This window comes from Eriocheir sinensis, unplaced genomic scaffold (genome assembly GCF_024679095.1).
Source record: "Eriocheir sinensis breed Jianghai 21 unplaced genomic scaffold, ASM2467909v1 Scaffold128, whole genome shotgun sequence".
In the NCBI taxonomy this organism is placed as follows: Eukaryota; Metazoa; Arthropoda; class Malacostraca; order Decapoda; family Varunidae; genus Eriocheir; species Eriocheir sinensis.
In genome coordinates this window covers 686826-707500 of record NW_026110606.1, presented here as the reverse complement: position 1 = coordinate 707500, position 20675 = coordinate 686826, and the positions used below count along the sequence as shown (strand labels likewise).

General features: G+C 42.0%; 1 protein-coding gene across 1 annotated transcript in view; it reads left to right on the top strand.

Moving 5' to 3' along the window:
• LOC126989732 (troponin C-like) overlaps nucleotides 1-17527 on the top strand; it is a 48173-nt gene extending 30646 nt beyond the window's left edge. The window contains exons 2-5 of the mRNA XM_050848343.1: nucleotides 3737-3764; nucleotides 6329-6472; nucleotides 13821-13940; nucleotides 16879-17527. Of these exons, the coding sequence (XP_050704300.1) occupies nucleotides 3737-3764; nucleotides 6329-6472; nucleotides 13821-13940; nucleotides 16879-17033 (447 nt within the window). The 3' untranslated portion in view covers nucleotides 17034-17527. The remainder of the gene's footprint in view (nucleotides 1-3736; nucleotides 3765-6328; nucleotides 6473-13820; nucleotides 13941-16878) is intronic.
• Nucleotides 17528-20675: the final 3148 nt, after the last annotated feature.

Genomic DNA, 20675 nt, shown 5'->3' with positions numbered 1-20675 from the left:
GAGAGGAAGAGCTTGCAAGGGAAGGAAGGTGGGAGAGAAGAGGAGGAATAGGAAGGAAGGGAGATGGAAGGAAGGAAGAAGGGAGAGGAGTGGAGAGGAGATAGGTTATGCAATGGTAAGATTAGATTGCTTTAGACTGCATGCATTGGGGGAGAGGGACATGAAGGAAGGTATGAAAGAAGGAAGGAAATCAGAAAACACTACAGAAACGAGGTAAGCAATCACAATAGGGAAAAAATATGAAGTAAGAAAGTGATTAAAAAAAAAATGCAGAGAGAAAGGAAGGAAGGCATGAAAGGACGAAGGAAATCAAGAGGAAGAGGAAGGAAGGAAGAAAGAAAGAAAGAAAGAAAAAAAGAAAGGAAAGAAAGAAAGAAAGAAAGGAAGGAAGGAAGGAAATCATGAAAAACGCAAGTAAAGAAATTAACAAAGGAAGAAGAAGGGAAGGGAGGAAGAAACCAAGAAAGAAGAATGAGAAACAACGAAGAAGAGAAGGGAAGGGAGGAACAAAATCATAAAGAAAGGAAAGACATTCACAAAGAGAGACAGGAAAGAACTATTAAAGGAGGGAAAGGAAAGCAGCGAACAAAAACAAGAAAGGAATGAAGGAAGGAGGAAGGAAGGGAGGAAGGCAGGAGGGAAGGAAGGCAGGAGGGCGAAGCAATTATAACAGTGATGGAGGGAGACAGCCATGACGCGCGGCCAGACAATGCTCGGGCCGCTGCCAAGGCTGTGACACTGACGGGGACGAACGGAGGGCGGCTTGACGATTATGGAGAGAGATCTGATGACGCTGACTGTGGCGACGAGGAGACGTGCCCGGCTTGAACGTATCTAGGGACCTCAAGTGTATCTATGTGTCTGTTTGTCTCTTTATATGTTTCTTTCAATATGTCTATGCACTTTTTATGTCTGTCTTTCTATCTACTCGTATATATTCGTTCTTTCTTAATTTCCTTCCTTCATTTCTTCCTTTCTTCCTTCCTCGCATCCCTATCTCCTTCCTTCCTTCTTTCTTTTTTTTCTTTCTTTCTTTCTTAAATTCCTTCCTTCATTTCTTTCCTTTTTACTTGTTCGCATCCCTCTCTCCTTCCTTCCTTCTTTCTTTCATTCACTCTTTCATTCTTCTTCCTTCATTTCTTCCCTTCTCCCTTCCTCGCATCCCTCTCTCCTTCCTTCCTTCCTTCTTTCTTTCTTTCATTTTTTCTTAACTTTCTTTCATTCTTTCTTCCCTTCTTCCTTCCTCGCATCCCTCTCTCCTTCCTTCCTTCCTTCCTTCCTTCCTTCTTTCTTTCTTTCTTTCTTTCTTTCATTCTTTCTTCCCTTCTTCCTTCCTCGCATCCCTCTCTCCTTCCTTCCTTCTTTCTTTCTTTCTTTCTTTCTTTCCTTCTTTCTTTCTTTCATTCTTTCTTCCCTTCTTCCTTCCTCGCATCCCTCTCTCCTTCCTTCCTTCTTTCTTTCTTTCCTTCTTTCTTCCTTTATTTCTTCCCTTCTTCCTTAATCGCATCCCTCTCTCCTTCCTTCCTTCTTTCTTTCTTTCTTTCTTTCTTTCTTTCTTTCTTTCTTAACTTCCTTCCTTAATTTCTTCCCTTCTTCCTTGATCGCATCCCAATCTCCTTCTTTCTTTCTTTCTTTCGTTCTTTCCTTCCTTCCTTCCTTTCCACCTTCATTCCTTCACGTCCCCTTTCCTTCACACATTTTTGTATCGATTTATTTACTTCTATGTTTCTAACCATCTGCCTATCCGCTTATATGCCTATTTATCTAACTTTTTTTTCATCCATCTCTCTATCTCTCCACCTGGTATTGTTTATCCCTCCGCCTGGCATTGCTTTGTTCATGTGTTCTCGTATAAGCATAGGGAAATAAGCAATATGTCTATCTAGCTAACAGTCTATCTATCTGGCATCATTAATCTGTGTTCGTACATCTGAATAGGGAAAGAAACCACAAGATTTTACACTGATACATTCGCTTGTACAACTATCAAGAGTAAGTCATAATCTCTCAACTTTGGAAGAAAAGAAAAAAAAAACAGCAATTGATGAACTTTTACTAGACGAGCTCTGAAACGCAACACAAACAGACACATAAACACACAAACAGACACACTCAGCGAGGTCACCAACAGCCATATACCCCAGCAGACGCATGGATGACCACAAGCAACACAAACACTAAGGGGGAAAACAAACACACAAACAAACATGACAACTATGCGGCAATACACGACTCCACAGGCACCAAACAAAACTATATAACAAATATCACAAATAAAAAACACGGAAATGAACAGAGAACAATAAACGAGCGAAAGAAAAAAAACGACGCACACACACATAGAAAAAGGGCACACACACTTACACACACACACGCGCGGAACGGATAAACACGACCCCCCCCCCCACCCCCACCCTCCTCCGGCCATATGGACAGAGCGAGAGAGAGAGAGCGAGAGAGAGAGCAGAGGAGATCCTACTTAATATCTTTGTTGATTGTTTGGCGCCAGCGTTCTCGGCTCGGTGAAAACAATGATGTTGACGCAGTTGTGGCAGCCAGACGGGGGATAGAGACACGGAAGGGAAGAGGAGAGGAGGCTGAGGATGAGAGGGGGAGAGAGGGGGACTGGGAGGGGACAAGGGCAGAGGTTACATTGCGAGACCCGAGACACGAGACACTCATAACAACATTGCAATCAGCGGGTGTCGCGATATTGCCGCTAACACAATGGACGGTCGCGCTCAGGCTGCCAAGAGGAGCCCCGGACATCGCTTAAGTGAAGGAACATGAGGAGTAAAATAAAAGGATAGAGAAGAATCGGAGGTATATTAAAGCTTGTCAAGGAAGGATGAAGGAAGGAGGAGGAGGAAGGAAGAAGGGAAATGCAGGAAAGGAAAGAGAGAAGAAAGGAAGGAAGATGGGAGAGAATGGGATGAGTAGACAGAGAAAGCGAAGGAAAAAGACATAAGCAAGGCAAGAAAGGATGGAGGGATGGAGGGAGGGAAGGAAGGAAGGAAGGAAGGAAGAAAACGAGGTGAGGAGATAGAAGTGTAACAAGAAGATGCAAAGGAAAAAAAACATAAGCAAGGCAAGAAAGGAAGCAGAGAATGAGGGAAGGAAGAAAGAAAGAAAGAAAGAAAGAAAGGAAGGAAGGAAGGAAGGAAGAAAACGAGGTGGGGAGATAGGAGAGAGCGTAACAAAAATATGCAAAGGACAATACCATAAACAATACAAAGAAAGGAACGAGAGAAGGAAGGAAGGAAGGGAGGAAGGAAGGAAGGAAGGAAGGGAGGGAAAGAAGGAAAGGTAATGAGAGAGAGAGAGCGAAAAGAAAACGCGAAGGACAAAACAAAACAAAAAAATGATTATAATATTACGAATTCTGTTAACAATCGTCAGTCTTTATGTTGTAACTAATCTTTAACCTTGAACATGAACAAAATACAGACAGGTTACATTTGATCTTAATGAGGCAAAAAAAAGAAAAAAAGAAAAAAAAAAAAAAAAAGATAAAGCATGTATTACAGTCCATTACCAATCAACATAATGAGAAGAAAATCCACAGAAAGGTCAAAGGTTGCGAGACAGCCAAAAAGGGGGAGGGGGGGAGGGGGGGGTAGAGTAGGCACGTGTACAAACAGCAGACACACACACACACACACACACACACACACACACACACACACACACACACACAATGCCGGCCCTTATCTAACAATGTCTCTTCTCTTCACAGGCGGACATTGATGAAAAGACGATGCACGGTGAGTCCCCCTTAGCCTCCTGATGATGATGATGATGATGATGATGATGATGATGATACACATACTGCACTCCTCCTCCTCCTCCTCCTCCTCGTACTACTACTACTACTACTACTACTACTACTACTACTTCTACTACTAATCCTGCACAGTAGATATAGATGTTCAGTGAATACATTAGACGTCTACTTGTTTGTTTGTTTTGATATAGTGGTGTTGCGTAGTTACATATTAACCGGCTTCTGTGTGTTGCATGTGGAGGCGATAATATCTAGTTTTGCGAGGCGTGTGTGATTCTGTCCACTTGTTAAATTTTGGCAGTGTGTGTGTGTGTGTGTGTGTGTGTGTGTGTGTGTGTGTGTGTGTGTGTGTCGCCATTTATCAGGCATGCGCGTCAACATTCGCCTCGTCCTGAAGTGCCTCCTCCTGTCACCGGCGAGGCGGCCCTCACCAGCTGCTGCGCCGCGTGATGCCTCGCGGACAAAATTAATCCATAAATAAGTAGATAAATACAACATATAATTATATAATTGAAAAACGTTGAATAAATTACCTGTTTGACCGGTGCTATAAATACTGTTGTTGCTGTTGTTCATGTTGTTTTATTGTTGCCGTCGATGCTTCCTATTTGAGATAAGTACAGTTCCTATTGCCTCTACTTTTACTACAACTACTACTACTACTATTACTAACACTACTACTACTATTACTACTACTACTACTACTACTACTACTACTACTACTATTATTACTACCATCACTACTACTACTACTACTACTGATGATGATGATGATGATGATGATGACATTATAACAATAAACATAAAAGCAACAACATACACAATCAAAATAAACCACACAATAACAATTAATATGAAACAATAATAATAACAGCAACAACAACAACAATAATAATAATAATAATAATAATAATAATAATAATAATAATAATAATAATAATAATAAAAATACAAATCACTACTCTATTTTCATTATTATTCATATTTTTGTGTGATCCGTATATTTTCCATGAGCGTCGGGAATTCCCCAAACATACTCCGTCGCTAGCAATCACGCAGCCACACATAAGATGGCCATCCTCTCTCGAAGTAGCTTCCGCTCCTCTGGCGAACACGAGCATTGCCCAACAGTTTATATTACGTTTGGAAGCATAATAAAACTTGCAGCTCCGTGCCTCGTGGTGTGTGCCTGAGGAAGATTCTTGGGAGAGGAGCACACTTGATGGCGGAGGAGGAGAGGGGAGAAAGAGGGAAGGGAGGAAACCAAGGAGAAGGTGAAAGAGAGAGGGAAGGGAAGCAAGAAGAGGGAGAAAGAGAGTGAAGGGAAGCAAGGAGAGGAGTGAAGAATGAGTGAGAAGGAAAATGTGTGGAGATTAACAAGGAAAGAGAGAAAGGGGAGAAAGAGGAAAAGAGGCTGTCGAGAAGAGCAGGTGTGAAGGAACAGGTGGGAGTGGAGGACAACTAGAAGAGGGGATATGAGAGAGGATATGAGAGGAGGAGAGAAAGGAAGAGAGGGAGCGTGCGTGGAGAGCAGAGAAATGATTTGACGGGCAATGTTACACCGCCTCACGCCTGCCCGCGCTCGGTGACAGGATGTGCCCCGGACAACCTGGATGCCTCGAGGAACTGCTCTCCCTGTGTTGTTGTGTGTCCTTCAGGTTATTGTGTTGAGCAGTGTTGACTTACAGCAGCACAGTGATACACGATAACCATGCGATGAGAAGTAAATTAAAGAATACAGAAGAAACGGAAATATAAAAGCTTGTCAATGAAGAATGGAGTGAGGAGGAAGAAGGAAGAAGGGTAATGCAAGGAAGGAAGGAAGAAAGAAAGAAAGAAAGAAAGAAAGAAAGGAAGGAAGGAAGGAAAGAAGCCCACAAAACCTTAATAAGCCACAATAGCTTCAACATTAGACAGAAACTAGCTCAAAAATCCTAATAAATACTGAATGAAACAGAAAAAGATTATTATATATAGTAAACATGAACAAATACGTCTGAACGCGATTGCTAACATATTCCATAACTCATATTTCGCTGTGACGTAAAGAAATATATATATCCCAAGTTTTGAGAAGCAAACGAGTTTTACAAAGAGGCAGAATTCAAATAAAACACAATATCGTCTCCTATATATGAAAACTCGCGAACTGTTGGATAGGGTTTCATAACAAAGCCATTTTTATTTGTTATTCTGAGAGAGAGAGAGAGAGAGAGAGAGAAACTCCGGGTGTGTGTGTGTGTGTGTGTGTGTGTGTGTGTGTGTGTGTGTGTGTGTGTGTGTGTGTGTGTGTGTTTGTTTGCACTTTTGATCTGTTTTACTGTATTAAATTTCTTCCTATTCTATTCCCTGACAATTTGCAGACTCCTTAAGCTCTCATGTTCTATTCAAGCTTTAGAAGACTTCTCATTATTTTCTTTTAATGTTCTTTCTCTGTTCTTTTCTGGCCTCTCGCTAACTCCTTATGACCTCATGTGTTTAAATCTTGTGACCTTGAGCACTCATTATTCCTTCTGATGTTCTTATCTTTCTTTATTTCTTCAGCGCTGCGCAAGGCCTTCGCCACCGTGGACAAGACCAAGAAGGGATACGTGGAGATCAAGGACCTGGAGGGCATCTTCACCACCATGGGCACAGCCTTCGACAGCGATGACCTCAACGAAACTATCAAGAGAGTGGACGTGGATAGTGAGTTGCCGCCCCGTCCTTTCTTGATGTTGTTATGTTCTTTCTCCTTCACTGTTCTGCTTCCTTTCCTCCTTCACCTTCTTGTTCTTCTTATGTTCGTTCTCCTTCACTGTTCTGCTTCCTTTCCTCCTTCACCTTGTTGTTGTTATGTTCTTTCTCCTTCACTGTTCTTTTTCCTTTCCTCCTTCACCTTCTTGTTCTTCTTGTGTTCTTTCTCCTTCATGTTTTGCCTCCCTTCCTCCTACATCGTTTGGCTCCTTCACATTCATTCCTCCTCCATCGTTTACCTTCTTCCAGATCCTCTATGTTCTTATGTATGTACTTCCTCCTTACTTTGTTTTTCTTTTAGTCTCATGAGCCCATATTCTCAACTTCTTCGCCCAGGCCTACATATCTGACAAGGCTTTCATAGGATTTCATAGGATATTTAGGAGCAGCGAGTAGCGGGCTTTTTTTTATTATTGTTTCCTTTTTTTGTGTACCCTTGAGCTGTCTTTGTTGAAAAAATAGGAGTTTTGGCCACTTCCAGGGTGTAGTTTTATGACTCTGGTGGTGGTAGTTTGACCCTTTCTCTGTACAACGAACCTAAAAGAAACATCACTCATTAGAAGCCGATTAATCACCTTTTTTAGGCCTTTGGGAATAGTTGATATGAGAGCGGAACTGTCTTAGAATACTGACCTAGGTGCTCTGTGTTCTTGTGTTCGAATCCTCTCAGGCCGTTTAGACGTTCATGTGTGGAGGAGAAAACTCGTCCTCTGCAAATGTTTTCTAGGATTTATGTTCCAGTCGTTTTCTTTTCTGTCTGTTTGTTTGCTTCACACTTCCTGAGGTAATGGATGAGAGTTTGTTCGAGTTATATCTCACTCGTGTTTGCTTTCCGAAGTGATGTATGTTTACGTGTTCCTTGTCGTTTTTTGAGGTGATTTATGAGAATTCACGCTGCCTTTCATTCCATGCTTTCCAGGTTGTTGTTGAGAATTTATGCTTGTGTCTTTTTTCATCCGTTCTGTGCTTTCTGAAATGATGGATGGGAGTCTGTTTCTTCCGTTCCCTGTTTTTTTTGGGGTGATTTGTGATGATTCATGTTCCTTCTGTTTTATGCTTCCGGGGTTCTTGCTGAGGACTTATACCTGTGTCTTTTTCGGTTCCACGTGTTCTGAGGTGACGGGGAATAATTCATGCTTGTATTTATTCTCGGGGAAGGACAGACACGCCAAGGGGTTTAACTAAAGAAAATATTCCCCGGCGCTGTTACTCTAAAAAGAAAAATATGTATATAAAAAGAATGATCAAATGTAATACCCACGTTGATACTCGCTCTATGAATCACGTGCCTGAAGCGTGTGAGTGTTTTCTGAGATTCGAGGTATATATATGTTTCACTCCCGCGTAAATATCTTGCCTTCTATGAGTTCTTTCCGATCACACATAGGGGGGAAGCGTTAGGGAAGCCCAGCACAGTCAGGGGACGCCGCTTAAAGCTTTTAGTCGTAATCTTCGTATTTTTTACCTCATGAACGAGAATATTAACTCCTTCACGGTGGACTGAAGACCTCCCTTCATTTATTATTTGTACTATATGCATAAGGCTGTGTAGTAGGGCAAAAAACTCAGCTCGCTAACTAAAATCAGACGATAACTGTCCTTATGGAGATATATTTTTATTAAAGAATTCTGAATCCAATCTTTACCCCTTCAAAGAATTCTGAGTCCAATATTTACCCCTTCAAAGAATTCTGAGTCCATATTTACCCTTTCCAAGAATCTCGAGTCCACTTTTATCCCGACAAACATCCCGCTGAAGAAACTATAAAGAGGGAAACTACACGTGGAAAACCCTAGCAATAGAAAACAGCAATAGAAAAATCCGCTGCAAGTTCAGTAAGTTTATTGAGGAAGCCGCACACAGCTGACCCGAACTGCAGCGATACGAAAAAAGACGACGCTTGAAAAAAAAAAAAAAAAAAATAAAAAACTGCGTAAGAAGCTTTACTTGTGGAAATTGGTATTTGATTAAGTACTGAACCAAACCCGGGAAACTTAAGTGAGTGTAAGAGTTCATTTTCAAAGGGCAAAATCTTTATATCTTAATTAACAAATAGATAGCAAGGTCTTACTTGTGAAAAAATATAAAAAGTTTACATGATTACGGTACCCAGTTTAGGAAAAGAACAAACGGAAACATCAGATGCGCATGATTTTAATTAAACTTCCAACAAATTGTCTTCTCTGGTCTGCTTTGACGAATAATTCAATAAAAGCGCAACATAAATTAAGCTCACAACGACGAGAAAAAACCATAAAGCAGAAATAAGAGAGAAAAAGAGAGAAAGTTCAAGGTCATACGCTACAGCTGGTCACGTTGCTCACCTCCGGAATGTTAAATAAAAAAACAAAACAGGAAAAAAAATGTGTACACTACTGATGAAATTAAAAAGATAGAGAGAGGAAGGGAGGGCTACAGAGAAGGGAAAGGATGAGTGCGGCTTATGGCAAGGGAAAGAAGAATATAATCACTCTGGAAAGGATGATGAAACACAGGAAGGATAATGAGGAACATGGGCAGCGACGCATCGAATTAGCTCTCCCGGCGGCTTTGATGAGTTCGTGGCAGCAGGGAGCGTCGTTATTAAGTCCCCCGCCCACCCGACCGACGCCGACTCTGTATATACATCAAAAGCAATGGTGAAAGTCCCAAATCGGGGAACTTTATGGAGGGTCTGCCAGTGTAAAGTTCAATGTAGAATTTCAGTTTTTTTTTTTTTATTGCTTTCAGTTGTTGTTGTTTTTTATTTTCGTTTCAAACTCCCAAACGGAAAATATCACTAGTCTTAATAGAGAGGCTTTATGGAGTCTTTATGGAGGGTGTCTGTGTAAAGTTCAATGTAGTATTTCAGTGTTTTTATGGCTTTATTTTATTTTTTTCTATCTTTTCGTTTCACACTCCCAGATGAAAAATATCACTAGTCTTAATAGAGAGGCTTTATGGAGTCTTTATGGAGGGTGTGCTGTGTAAAGTTCAATGTAGTATTTCAGTGTTTTTATGGCTTTCATTTTTTTTCTCTCTCTCTTTTCGTTTCACACTCCCAGATGAAAAATATCACTAGTCTGTGAATTCGGTGGAGCAAAAGGATAAAACAAATACATATATAACTTCACACCAAAATATCCGGGGCACAGCGAACAGTATTTCATCTTTAAGAGTGGTTCTATATTCGGTTTGATCAGGTCGACAAAAACAAATTTCGTGTGCAATAGTCTGTTTTCATTGACCGTAACGCGTGATAAAAGAATATTTCGCTTCTAACCGCCTTTTTTTTTTAATTAGCTTCAACGTGTAAGTGAAAATACAACTTCTAAAACAGTCGTCCTAATTTCGTCTGCTAGTCTCTTTTTGGCATTTCCCTTAACGCGTAAAGCAGGAGCATATTTCGCTTCTAACAGTCTTTTTTTTTAATCAGTTTCAACGTTTGTATATGAAAATTCAACTTCTAAAACCGTCTTCCTAACTTCGTCTGCTTGTCTCTTTTTGGCATTTCCCTTAACGCGCGTGAGCAGGAGCATATTTCGCTTCTAACAGTCTTTTTTTAATCAGTTTCAACGTGTAAATGAAAATACAACTTCTAAAACAGTCTTCCTAATTTCGTCTGCTAGTCTCTTTTTGGCATTTCCCTTAACGCGCGTGAGCAGGAGCAAACATATTTCGCTTCTAGTAATCTTTTTCTTTTATTCATTTTAACGCGAGAAATAAAGAAAAATGTCGCTTCTTTTTTTAAACTGTCAAGCTAATTTCCTCTGTAAGTCTTTTTTTCCACTTATAACGCGTGGACAAAAGACTATTTCGCTTTTAAAAGGTCTTGTTTGATTAATTTCAACGCGTGCACTCAAAATATAACTTCCTTTTTAAAACAGTCTCGCTCCATTCTGTTTATTTATTTATTTATTTTACAGCAGGGGAGTCAGTTCAAGGACAAAAAGTAAAAAGTTAAAAGACAGAAGTTAATTTCAAAACAGGAGCATCATCATCATCACCACCACCATCATCATCAGTCCAACCATGACCTGAGGACACACTATATAGGCAGCCTGGAAGCATCGCCACCCGACACACGTTTCCGCCTAACCTTTCCATTCCCAGGACATTTATTCGGTCGGGCCGCTCGCAACAAAACACAATTCGCCGCCGCGCCATGCCCCGCCGACGTGTGTTGTCCCGCCGCGTTCGGAGCTCCATAAACTCTCCGGCGACAAACAGACACAACAAACAATACCTGAAAATGAATTACCCCGACGAGAGCGCCCGCCCAAACACAATGGCCCAATATTTCTCTCTGCAACGCCATTTTAAACATATTCATCTTTCATATATATATTTAAAGTCCCTCACGCATTCGTAACACTACTATATAAAGCCACGTTACTTTTCATACAGAGTTACGGCCACAAGGTGAACATATAACATAGTAACTAGCAGCTGATAAGGGTTAGAAAAAGATGAATGAAATGAAATAAAAAGAAGGAAGTGAATGAAAGGGGAAAGAGGAGATAGATAATGCTTTGGTAGTAGTGATAGTTATAGTAGTTGTAGTAGTAGTAGTAGTAGCAGTAAAAGTAGTAGTAATCGTAGTAAAAGTAGAATGCAGAGGAGAAAACTAAGGGAAACGATAAATATGGATGAAAAGAACAGTAGTAGTAGTAGTAGTAGTAGTAGTAGTAGTAGCAGTAGTAGTAGTAGTAGCAAAAGTAGTAGTAATAGTAGTAAAAGTAAAATCCAGAGGAGAAAACAAAGGGAAACGATAAATATGGATGAAAAGAACAGAAAGGAAGGGGAATACTGCTCGGCGCCCTGCCCACGCGCCTGCAGCACCGAGCCGATGAACGCGGCGGATTTTGTATTGATATTGAGTTCTCGTGTTCTCGTATGAGCGGCCATAAGGGGAGGGTGTTGACGAGGCTCTTCAGTTCCGGCAGTATCGAACCCTAATGACCACGTACACGATAGCATCACGCATCTATACAAGGACAGATAGATTAATGGACGGATAGATAGATAGATAGATGAATAGATAGATAGATACATGGTTTATTGACTGCGGGACAAGCAATACGTACATAACTGATAGAGGTATGGTAGTAGTAGTAGTAGTAGTAGTAGTAGAGGTAGTAGATAAAAGAAATAGTAGTAGTAGTAAGCAGTAACAGTAGTAGCAGCAATAGCACAAGGGATAGTGTTCGTAGTAGTAGTAGTAGTAGTAGTAGTAGTAGTAGGAGCAACAGACGTACCAAATAACCCCCTGCCTCGCGCCCAGCCAGACCTGAGCACCAACGCCGCGAGTCAGGCAGATGTCATTTGTCCGGCCCAGTCCCTCGATTCTCCGGGGTAATCAGCCAATTGGAAGGGAGCAACAACGAGCAAGAATTGTGACCGTGGCAGGAAAGAATGAAGATGGCGGGAGGATAAGATTAGTAGAGGAAGTGCAATGTGGCGGTGTTGGTGGTGATCCTAACCTAACCTAACCTAACCTAACCTAACCTAACCTCCTAATTTTTCTCTTTTATTCCTCCTGCTCTCCTCCTCCTCTTCTCCTTCCATTCCCAATTTAACTCCAACTGTAATTTACGTCTTCCTCCTCCTCCTCCTCCTCCTCCATCTCTCTTTTCTTCCTACCTACATTTTGCCTCCTACTTTTTTCCTTTTAGTAGTAGTAGTAGTAGTAGTAGTAGTAGTGATAGTGGTAGTAGTAGTAGTAGAAGGGTTGTGGTGGTAGTAGTATTAACAGGTGTAGTAGAAATAGTAATAATGGTTATGCTAGTAGTAGAAATAGCAGTAGTAATAGTAATAGCATATTATTATTATTATTATTATTATTATTATTATTATTATTATTATTATTATTATTAGTAGTAGTAGTAGTAGACCATCTCTAACCACGTGCTCTGTAGCCATTTCCAGGGCTTGTCACCAACATATGACACGTCCGAAACATGTCGCTGGACCAAAACTTTGACGCATCATCGCCGGTTCTCGTTAACACGCCCGCCGACTGTCATTACAATCTAATTAATATCGCAAACAGCAATCAGGGGACGCACATTCCAATAGCCGGGTGTTAAAACTTCCAAACACCATTAATCAAAACCTAATGCAGGCGTGTAATTCAATCTCGACATTCCATTTGATCATTTAAGTTCATCACTATTTTATTTCACGTTTCTCCTGACTGCAAACCTCCACCCTCCTTACTTTTTGTTCTCTTTGTTTTCTTCTCTTCATCTTTTCTCCCTCGATCTCCATTTCTTAGGTGTGAACTCCTTCTTCTTCGTCTTCCTTCCCTTGCCTTCCACCTTCCTTCTCTACCCCTAAGTCCTACCTTCATCTTTTCTTTCTTTTCTTCTAATTCCTTCTTTCTCGATTCCCATTTCTTTGCTTCTGTTCCTTCTTCCTTCGCCTATTCTTGCCTCCTCTCCTTCTTCCATTTATACCGTACGCTCTTCTTTCAACCTTCTTTATACTTCTTCCTCTTTTTATCGGTGATTTTCTCCCTTTCTTTTTCTCCTCATCCCTTTCCACTCTATCCATTTTTTATCCTGCTGCTGTGAAACCTTCCTTCCTTCCTTCCTTCCTCGCATTCTCTTGTTCCCTTCCGTTCATCTCCCTTCTATACCCTATGTCACCCACCTTTTTTTTTCCTCCTTACTTCTTCTCTATCTTTTTTTTTTTTTTTTGGCTGTGAACCCTTCCTTATTCGTCTTTTCTTCCCACCATCTCCTTCACCCTCTATTTATACTATACGCCCTATTATTTTTTTCGTATTTCTTCCTTAATTCACCTGTCTCTTCTGCCTGCCTTTTACACGCCTCTTCTTCTTGCATTCATTCTTTATGCCTCTTATTTGCCCCGTTCCTTCTTCTTTATTCTATGGTATGTATCTTCTTTACTTCTCCTATATCTCCTCCTCTCAGTTTTCCTCTTTTTCCTCCTCTTTCTCATTTTCCACTCTTCTTTTTTTCTTTTCTTCTTCTAAATATTTCTTCTTCCTTCTTCTCCTACTTAAAATCCTCCTCTCATGTTTCCTCTCTTTCTTTTCTTTCTCCTCCTTTACCTCTCTTCTTTTTTCTTTCTTTCTTTTTATTCCTCATCAAAATATTTCTTCTTCTTCCTTCTTCTCCTACTTAAAATCCTCCTCTCATGTCTCCTCTTTTTTTTCCTCTTTCTCCTCCTTTACCTTTCTCTTTTTCTTTCTTTCTTTTTATTCCTCATCTAAATCTTTCTTCTTCTTCCTCCTCCTCCTCCTCCTTCTCCCTCTCCCCCTCCGATCCTCCTAACAGCCTCCCCCTGTTGCAGACGATGGCAAGATCAGCTTCGACAAATTCGTGATAATCGCCTCAAACTTCATGCAGGAGGACGACGAGGAGACGATCACGAACGAACTGAAGGAGGCGTTCAGACTCTACGACAAGGAAGGTGAGTGAGGGTAGACGTTCTTTAATTGATAACAAGAAGGTGATGAGTGACAGACAGATAGATACAGATACACAAAGATAGACAGAGATATAGAGGGAGAGAATATGGAATGCTTAGCAGGGGGAGGGTAAACGATAAAGACTTAAAGTGGAGCAAACAGAGGAGAGGGGAGCTGAGAGTGGATACAGAAGAGTGGAGTGTGCAGGGAGAGGATCAGTGAGAGGGGAGAGAGTGGGAACGAGTGTGGAAGGTGGTTAGAGGTAAAGGGGAGAGAGAGGGATGGAAGGGAAGCAAGGAGAGGGAGCAAGGGTGAAAGAAATAAAGGAAGAGGGTGTGGAGATTGGAAAGCAGAGTGAGAGAAAAGGAGAAAGAGGAAGGACTGTGGAGAAGAGCAGGTGAGAAGGAACAGGAGGAAGAGGAGGACAAACAGAAGAGGGAAGATGAGACGAGAGATGAAGAGGAAGAAGAGGCTGAAAGAGAGGATAAAGAGGGATAAAGAGCGTGAGGGGAAGCAAGGGGAGGGTGTGAGAGGAGATAAAGAGAGGAAGAGAGGATTATAAAGAAGGATGAGAGTGGATCATAGCAAGGAGCATGAGAGAGAGAGAGAAAGAAGAGAAAGAGGAGAAAGATGTGAGAGGAGAAAGAGAGAGGAAAGATGTAGAGGAGGGAGAGGAAGAAGAGAGAACTGAAATAATGAGAAGGATAAAGGAGGAATAATGAATAGGGAAATGGGAAGAGAGAATAGGAGAAAGAGGAAAAAGAGTGAGAAGAGGATCAGTAAGAGGAGAGAGAGTAAATGTAGAAGAGAGCAAGGAGATGGAGGGAAAGGAGGGAGGAGGAGGAGGAGGAGAAAGAAGAAGAAGAAGAAGAAGAAGAGGAAGAAGAAGAAGATGAAGAAGAAGGAGGAGGAAGAGGAGGAGAGCATAGTGATGGTGATTGAGGGAAGTTAGAAGATTCTGGGGGGAAGAAGAAGACCAGGAAGAGGTTGAAAGAGAGAAGTAAAAATGTAAGAAAAAAAAAAGAGGAGAAAGAAAAAAGCGAGGCGGCGCAGGTAGGTTGAATGGGACTGGAGAGAATAAAAAAAAACACTATTACAAAGGAAAGCGTCGAGAGGCCAAAACATAATTATACCTTGGAAGTCTTGCAGGTGAAAAGGAAGAAAAAAACAAAAAACTCATGAATAAGAAATGAAAGGGAAGCGATGGTTTAAAATATTGAAAGCTTAAAAGAAATATAAGAATCAAATGCACCGATATTTTGGAGTAGGTCGTAGGATTTTTCCCTCGTCAACTACCCTTCCTTTAATGACTCTCCTATCTCTTGAATCTCAGCGTAATGATGTTGCGTTTTCTATCTTTTACAAATAGTTCCGTGCTAACTACTCATCTGACCCTTGTTAAGTGCGTGTCTTCCTTAATCATGCGGCCTCACTGCATATGAATTTCAACTCTTCCTCACCTCTATGCTGTCCCAATTCCTGATGCAAGAGTCAACCCGTACAATCAATCTTTCATCACTTTCACTGGTAGACTATAAAACGGCTATCCTTCGTCTGTATTTCCTCCTTCTGAGCGCTTTCAAAGGAGGAGGAAGAGGAGGAAGAGGAGGCAAAGTACAGTTGGAGTTAGATTAAGAATGGGAAGGGAAAAGAGACGGAGGGAGAGAAGGTAGGAATAACTGGAGGAATAAATGGGAGAAAGGAGGAGGCAAAATGTAGGTAGGAAGAAAAGAGAGGAAGAGTAGGAGGCAAAGGAGGAGGAGGAGGTAAAATACAATTGAAGGTAGATTGGGTATGGAATCGAGTTTGACCCTCCGTTTTCTTTTTCCCCTTGTCATCATTCCAGGAAGATTGCATAGCCGTTTTTTATGTTATTCTTTCACCCTTGAGCTGCTTCGTTGATATATAGGAGCACAAAGCGAGAATCATTTAATATACATGAAAAGGGAGAACGGAATGAAAAGATACATTAAGCAACAGCGCGCTACAAGAGAAGCAATGCGGGAAAAGGAGCAAAAGGCTAAAATAGGAAGAGAAAAAAAGACGAAGACAAAGGAAAGGAGGAAAAGTTGAAAAAAATACGAAAAAATACGAGAGAAGTGAAAAAATAAGAAAAGTGAGAAATACAAACTAGACAAAGAAAAGGGGGAAGAGAAAACAATAACAACAGAGAATAGAGGAAATTAAAATGCAGGAGGTTTTTTTTAATATTAAAGAAAGAAAATTTGCAACGCCGGAAGAAATAAACGGTAAAATCAGAAAAGCAAAAAATAATGGCAAAAAACAAACAAAAAATAGGATTCACTCAAAAGAAAATATAATAAAAAAAAGTAAAGCAGGTAAGAGGTAGCTTCCAAAATCCTGCCTTTGATCGCTTAATGAGATTTTCATGATATAAACAGAGAGAGAGAGAGAGAGAGAGAAATGAGTTCGTAATATGAGGAAACGTTAATCAAAAAAAGTGTCCCATTAATATAACGACCAGAGGAAATGCAAGTGTTCAAAATATTTACTCTTCATAATAAATATCTCCTCCTCCTCCTCCTCCTCCTATGCCTCTTCCTCTCCCCCTTTTCTTCCTTAGGCACATTCTTAGTCTGCCTTCTAATTTCTCTCTTTTATTCCTCCTGCTTCTCTTCCTCCTCTTTTCCTTTCATTCCCAATCTACCTCGAACTGTAATTTACCTCTTCCTCCTTCTCCTCCTCCTCCTACTTCTCCTCTCTTTTCTTCCTACCTACATTTTGTCTCCTACTTTTTCCCTTTTATTCCTCCGTCGACTTTCCCTTCCCATTCCTAATCTACCTCCAACTGTGCTATGCCTCCTCCTCCTCCTCCTCCTCCTCCTCCTCCTCCTCGTCCTTTTCCACAACCGTGAACTTGCATCGACCCCCCCACCCCACCCCCTCATCTCTCTATCTCTATCTCTCTCTCTTCTCCAGGCAAAGGCTACATCACCACGCAGACGCTGAAGGAGATCCTGAAGGAGCTGGACAACAAGCTTTCCGAGACAGACCTCAACGACATCATCGAGGAGATTGACGAGGACGGGAAAGGCAAGGTGGACTTCGAAGGCTTCAGAGAGCTCATGATTTAGAGGCTTCTGGTGTGGGCGTGGGCGTGGGCGTGTGTGTGTGTGTGTGTGTGTGTGTGTGTGTGTGTGTGTGTGTGTGTGTGTGTGTGTGTGTGTGTGTGTGTGTGTGTATGTGTGTGTGTAAATGGGTGTGTGATTCTTGAATAGTGTGTGGATGTGTGTGTGGATGTGTGTGTGTGTGTGTGTGTGTGTGTGTGTGTGTGTGTGTGTGTGTCCGGGTATGAGAGATAGATAAAGACAGATAGATATAGAGAGACAGGTAAGATAGATAGAAAGACAGACAGATAGATAGATGGATGGATGGACAGAGTGAGAAAGAGGAAGAGTGATACTTGGCTGGCCCTAATACTAAGAAAATAACGAAGACATATTAGTGTGACTGTCGAATCATGGACAAAAGCGAGTGACTGGTGTACCTGGCAATGAAATTAGTGATAAATGAAAACAGTTGAGTTGTCTGATTATGTAAGTCAGCCATGAATAAAATTTTAAAATAATATAGAAGATAACAACACACTTTTTAATTCCCTTTTTGTGTTGCGTGAGGATGACTGACACACTCATCTGAAGGCTTAACATGAAAGCCGTGGTTGACCTCTTTCATACGAGTCTGTCTGTCTGTCTGGGTCAATTTTGTGCAATAGAGGAACCATGGGGTGAGTGTTCTCTTAGAAGTTAATGTGTTTTCTTTCTCTGGTATTTGATATTTCCTGGTTACTGATCCACGTTTATGTTCATTCTCTTCGTTTTTGTCTAAAGATGCAAATTCATGTTCCTTTTACATTGTTCCTTTCTGGCCACCGATCTACGTTTATATATTTATTCATTTATTTTTAGGTGCTTTCCCTCCGTTCCTGCTCACTGATCCCTGCTTGTATTTCTTTCCCATCGCTTCTCCTAACTGATCCACATTTATTTTCGTTTTTTTCGTTTTCGTTTATGTTCCTTTCCATCGTTTTTCTCCCAATGGTTCACGTCTATGTTCCTTTCCCAATACGACATTTCAGCTGCTACATGTTTCCTTGTGTAGCATCTCTGAAACACAAAGGACCGTTAATTTTGTACTTCACTATAACGTTGCTAGCGGTGTTCGATGCTGTTCGTTTCCGTTCGTTTTTTTTTTTTTTTTTCTGTCCGCGGATGCATGTTTGTGATGTATCCCTGAATCACTGTTGAAAGACTGCTGGAGGTGCACGTCTCTGTTCGTTCTTTAGTGTGTCTGTTTGTGCGTGCTTGTCTGTTTGTGTTCTTCTGTTGCATCTCTGACACGCTCGAGATTACCGTGTGGAGTCTGCCAATCACGAGGAGTCCTGATTCCGGACCTTCATTGCCATTATCACATCAAACACTCGTTATGAATCTTAAAAAATAAACATCAAAGAGGTCTCTGCGCCATTACCTCAGTTACTCCATAAATTTCCAAGAACGCTTCAAGGCTCTTCATCTGTTCCTCTCCAGCAGGCAGCGCGCAGCTCCCGCCACTCAGCCACCTGCGCGTGACGTCACCTGCCCCTAAATGTTGCCACCTGAGATCACCAATTTTCCTGCCTGACACTTTTCCCTAAGCATCAGTTAATAACGTGAGTCATCCTAGGAGCAATACTGGCTAATAATACCCTTAAGAAACACCCCGATGCCACCCTTCACACACCACTTAAATCACTACAAACTATTTCCTAAGTATTATCAACGTGTCTCAAAAGTACATATACCCAAAAGATTCGCTAAAGACTCAAATATGTGTGTAGAGGCAAAGGTTTCTCTGGGTTGGAGATACAAAGTTCATGCAAGCATATTATTGGTGCTTTAATGATGGATTCAGACGCTTTTGGCACCCACAAGGGATGGAGAGGATCTGTGCTGAGCTGCTGAGCGCGGAATAACGAGGGTACGATTGCGGAGTGGAGGGGAGAGGGGGCGAGGGGGAGAGGGAAGAGAATGGGAGGGAGAATGGGAGAGGGCGAGGGGGAGAGGGGAAGGGTGAAGAGAGAGGGGAGGGAAGAAGAGAGAGGGGAGAGGCAAAGGGAGAAGGGGGCGAGGGGGAGGGGGAAGAGAATGTGAGTGAGGGAGAATGGAAGAGGGAGAGGGGGAGAGGGGAAGGGTGAAGAGAGAGGGGAGGGAAGAAGAGGGGGAAGGGGAAGTGCACTGTGCCAGGTCATTAAGGAGACTCAAAGGGCGGTCACCACAACAACACGCCAAGAGGTCCGCGGCCACTGACGGTGATCACGTGGCGCCAGCAGGGAGTGAACAGCAGCGGCCGGAGCTCAGACGCGATGGTCCTCAAGAAATGCATCCCAGACCCCGAGACCAACGAGGAGGTCATTTATCCCAGCAGGAGCAACGGTAACAGCCCTTCACCTCCAGGGCTGCGCGCGGACTCAAGGCGATCAAAAGCCATGGGAAGGGATGTGGATCTCCTCTGTACTGGAGGCACTGAGGCATTGAACCCTTTTGGTACGTGTTGGGTACGCGTCACTAATTGGTTTCAGAGGTTAAAATAGCATCAAGTAATACCGCGGCTTCCACGTACATCTATTAATGACCAAACTGATCCAGACACTTAGGAACTTACCGCCCAGACCGCGGAAAACTATTAAAGCGATTTAACCCCTTGGCTGCGGATTCCCTACCAGAAGACATCACCAAGCTACAGGAATGGAACAAAAAGTGTCTGCTACAATTCAATGAAGAAAAATGTAAAGTCCTGCACCCTGGGAGGAGATATCCAGCACACCAATAACACATGGGAAATACTCCACTATCCACCACCGAGCCAGAGAAGTACCTGGGACTATATGTTACCGAGCTACCACTGAAGGCCAAATCCATGACATTCGCAGCGGACGGGTTAACTTGCATTCCTTGGAAAAACGTAGACTGCGTGGATATTAAATTGGGGTGTATATAAATGGATTAAGGAGATAAACACTGGCGATCTTAATGAAATGTTTATATTGAAAATTGGATATATTTACGTTCAGCAAAGAAATAGCCAAAAACCTGCTTCACGAACAGAGTGGTGGATGAGCGGAACAAACTGCGTAGGAATGCCGCTGAGGAAAACGCGACTGAAACATTGAAACGGAGATAGATTATTATTTACAGAAGGCAGGCATCTCAAGGATAAGAAACACAAACAGGAACAAAAAGGCCCGCTAGACGCCGCTCCAGTTAAAGAAACCAGAACGAGAGGCCAAAAGAGAGGTCAGTTTCGGGTAGATGGATTTACAGGCGGGATGGGAGCTTGGTAACCCATCTTCAGAAGCCGTTTTGGGTAGGACGTCTGGCTTTTTGTAGTCTCCTGATGTCCTTGAGTGTCCTTTGTGTCCATCATATTAGCGGGGTTTGTATGTTTGTATCGAGTTTTATAATCATGTATGTTTCTCTCTCTCTCTCTCTCTCTCTCTCTCTCTCTCTCTCTCTCTCTCTCTCTCTCTCTCTCTCTCTCTCTCTCTCTCTCTCTCTCTCTCTTGATTATCTGTAAGTGTTATTTGTTCTGTTGTACCGTGGATGACCGTCATTTGTGTGCCTCCTTTCTGCCTCACCTCGATCGGCGGCGTAGTTAGTTAGTTAGTTAGTTTGTTTCTGGGGGCGAGGTCGGCGAGGGTGTCCGTCGACATCCTCATAATGATAATTCGATAACGT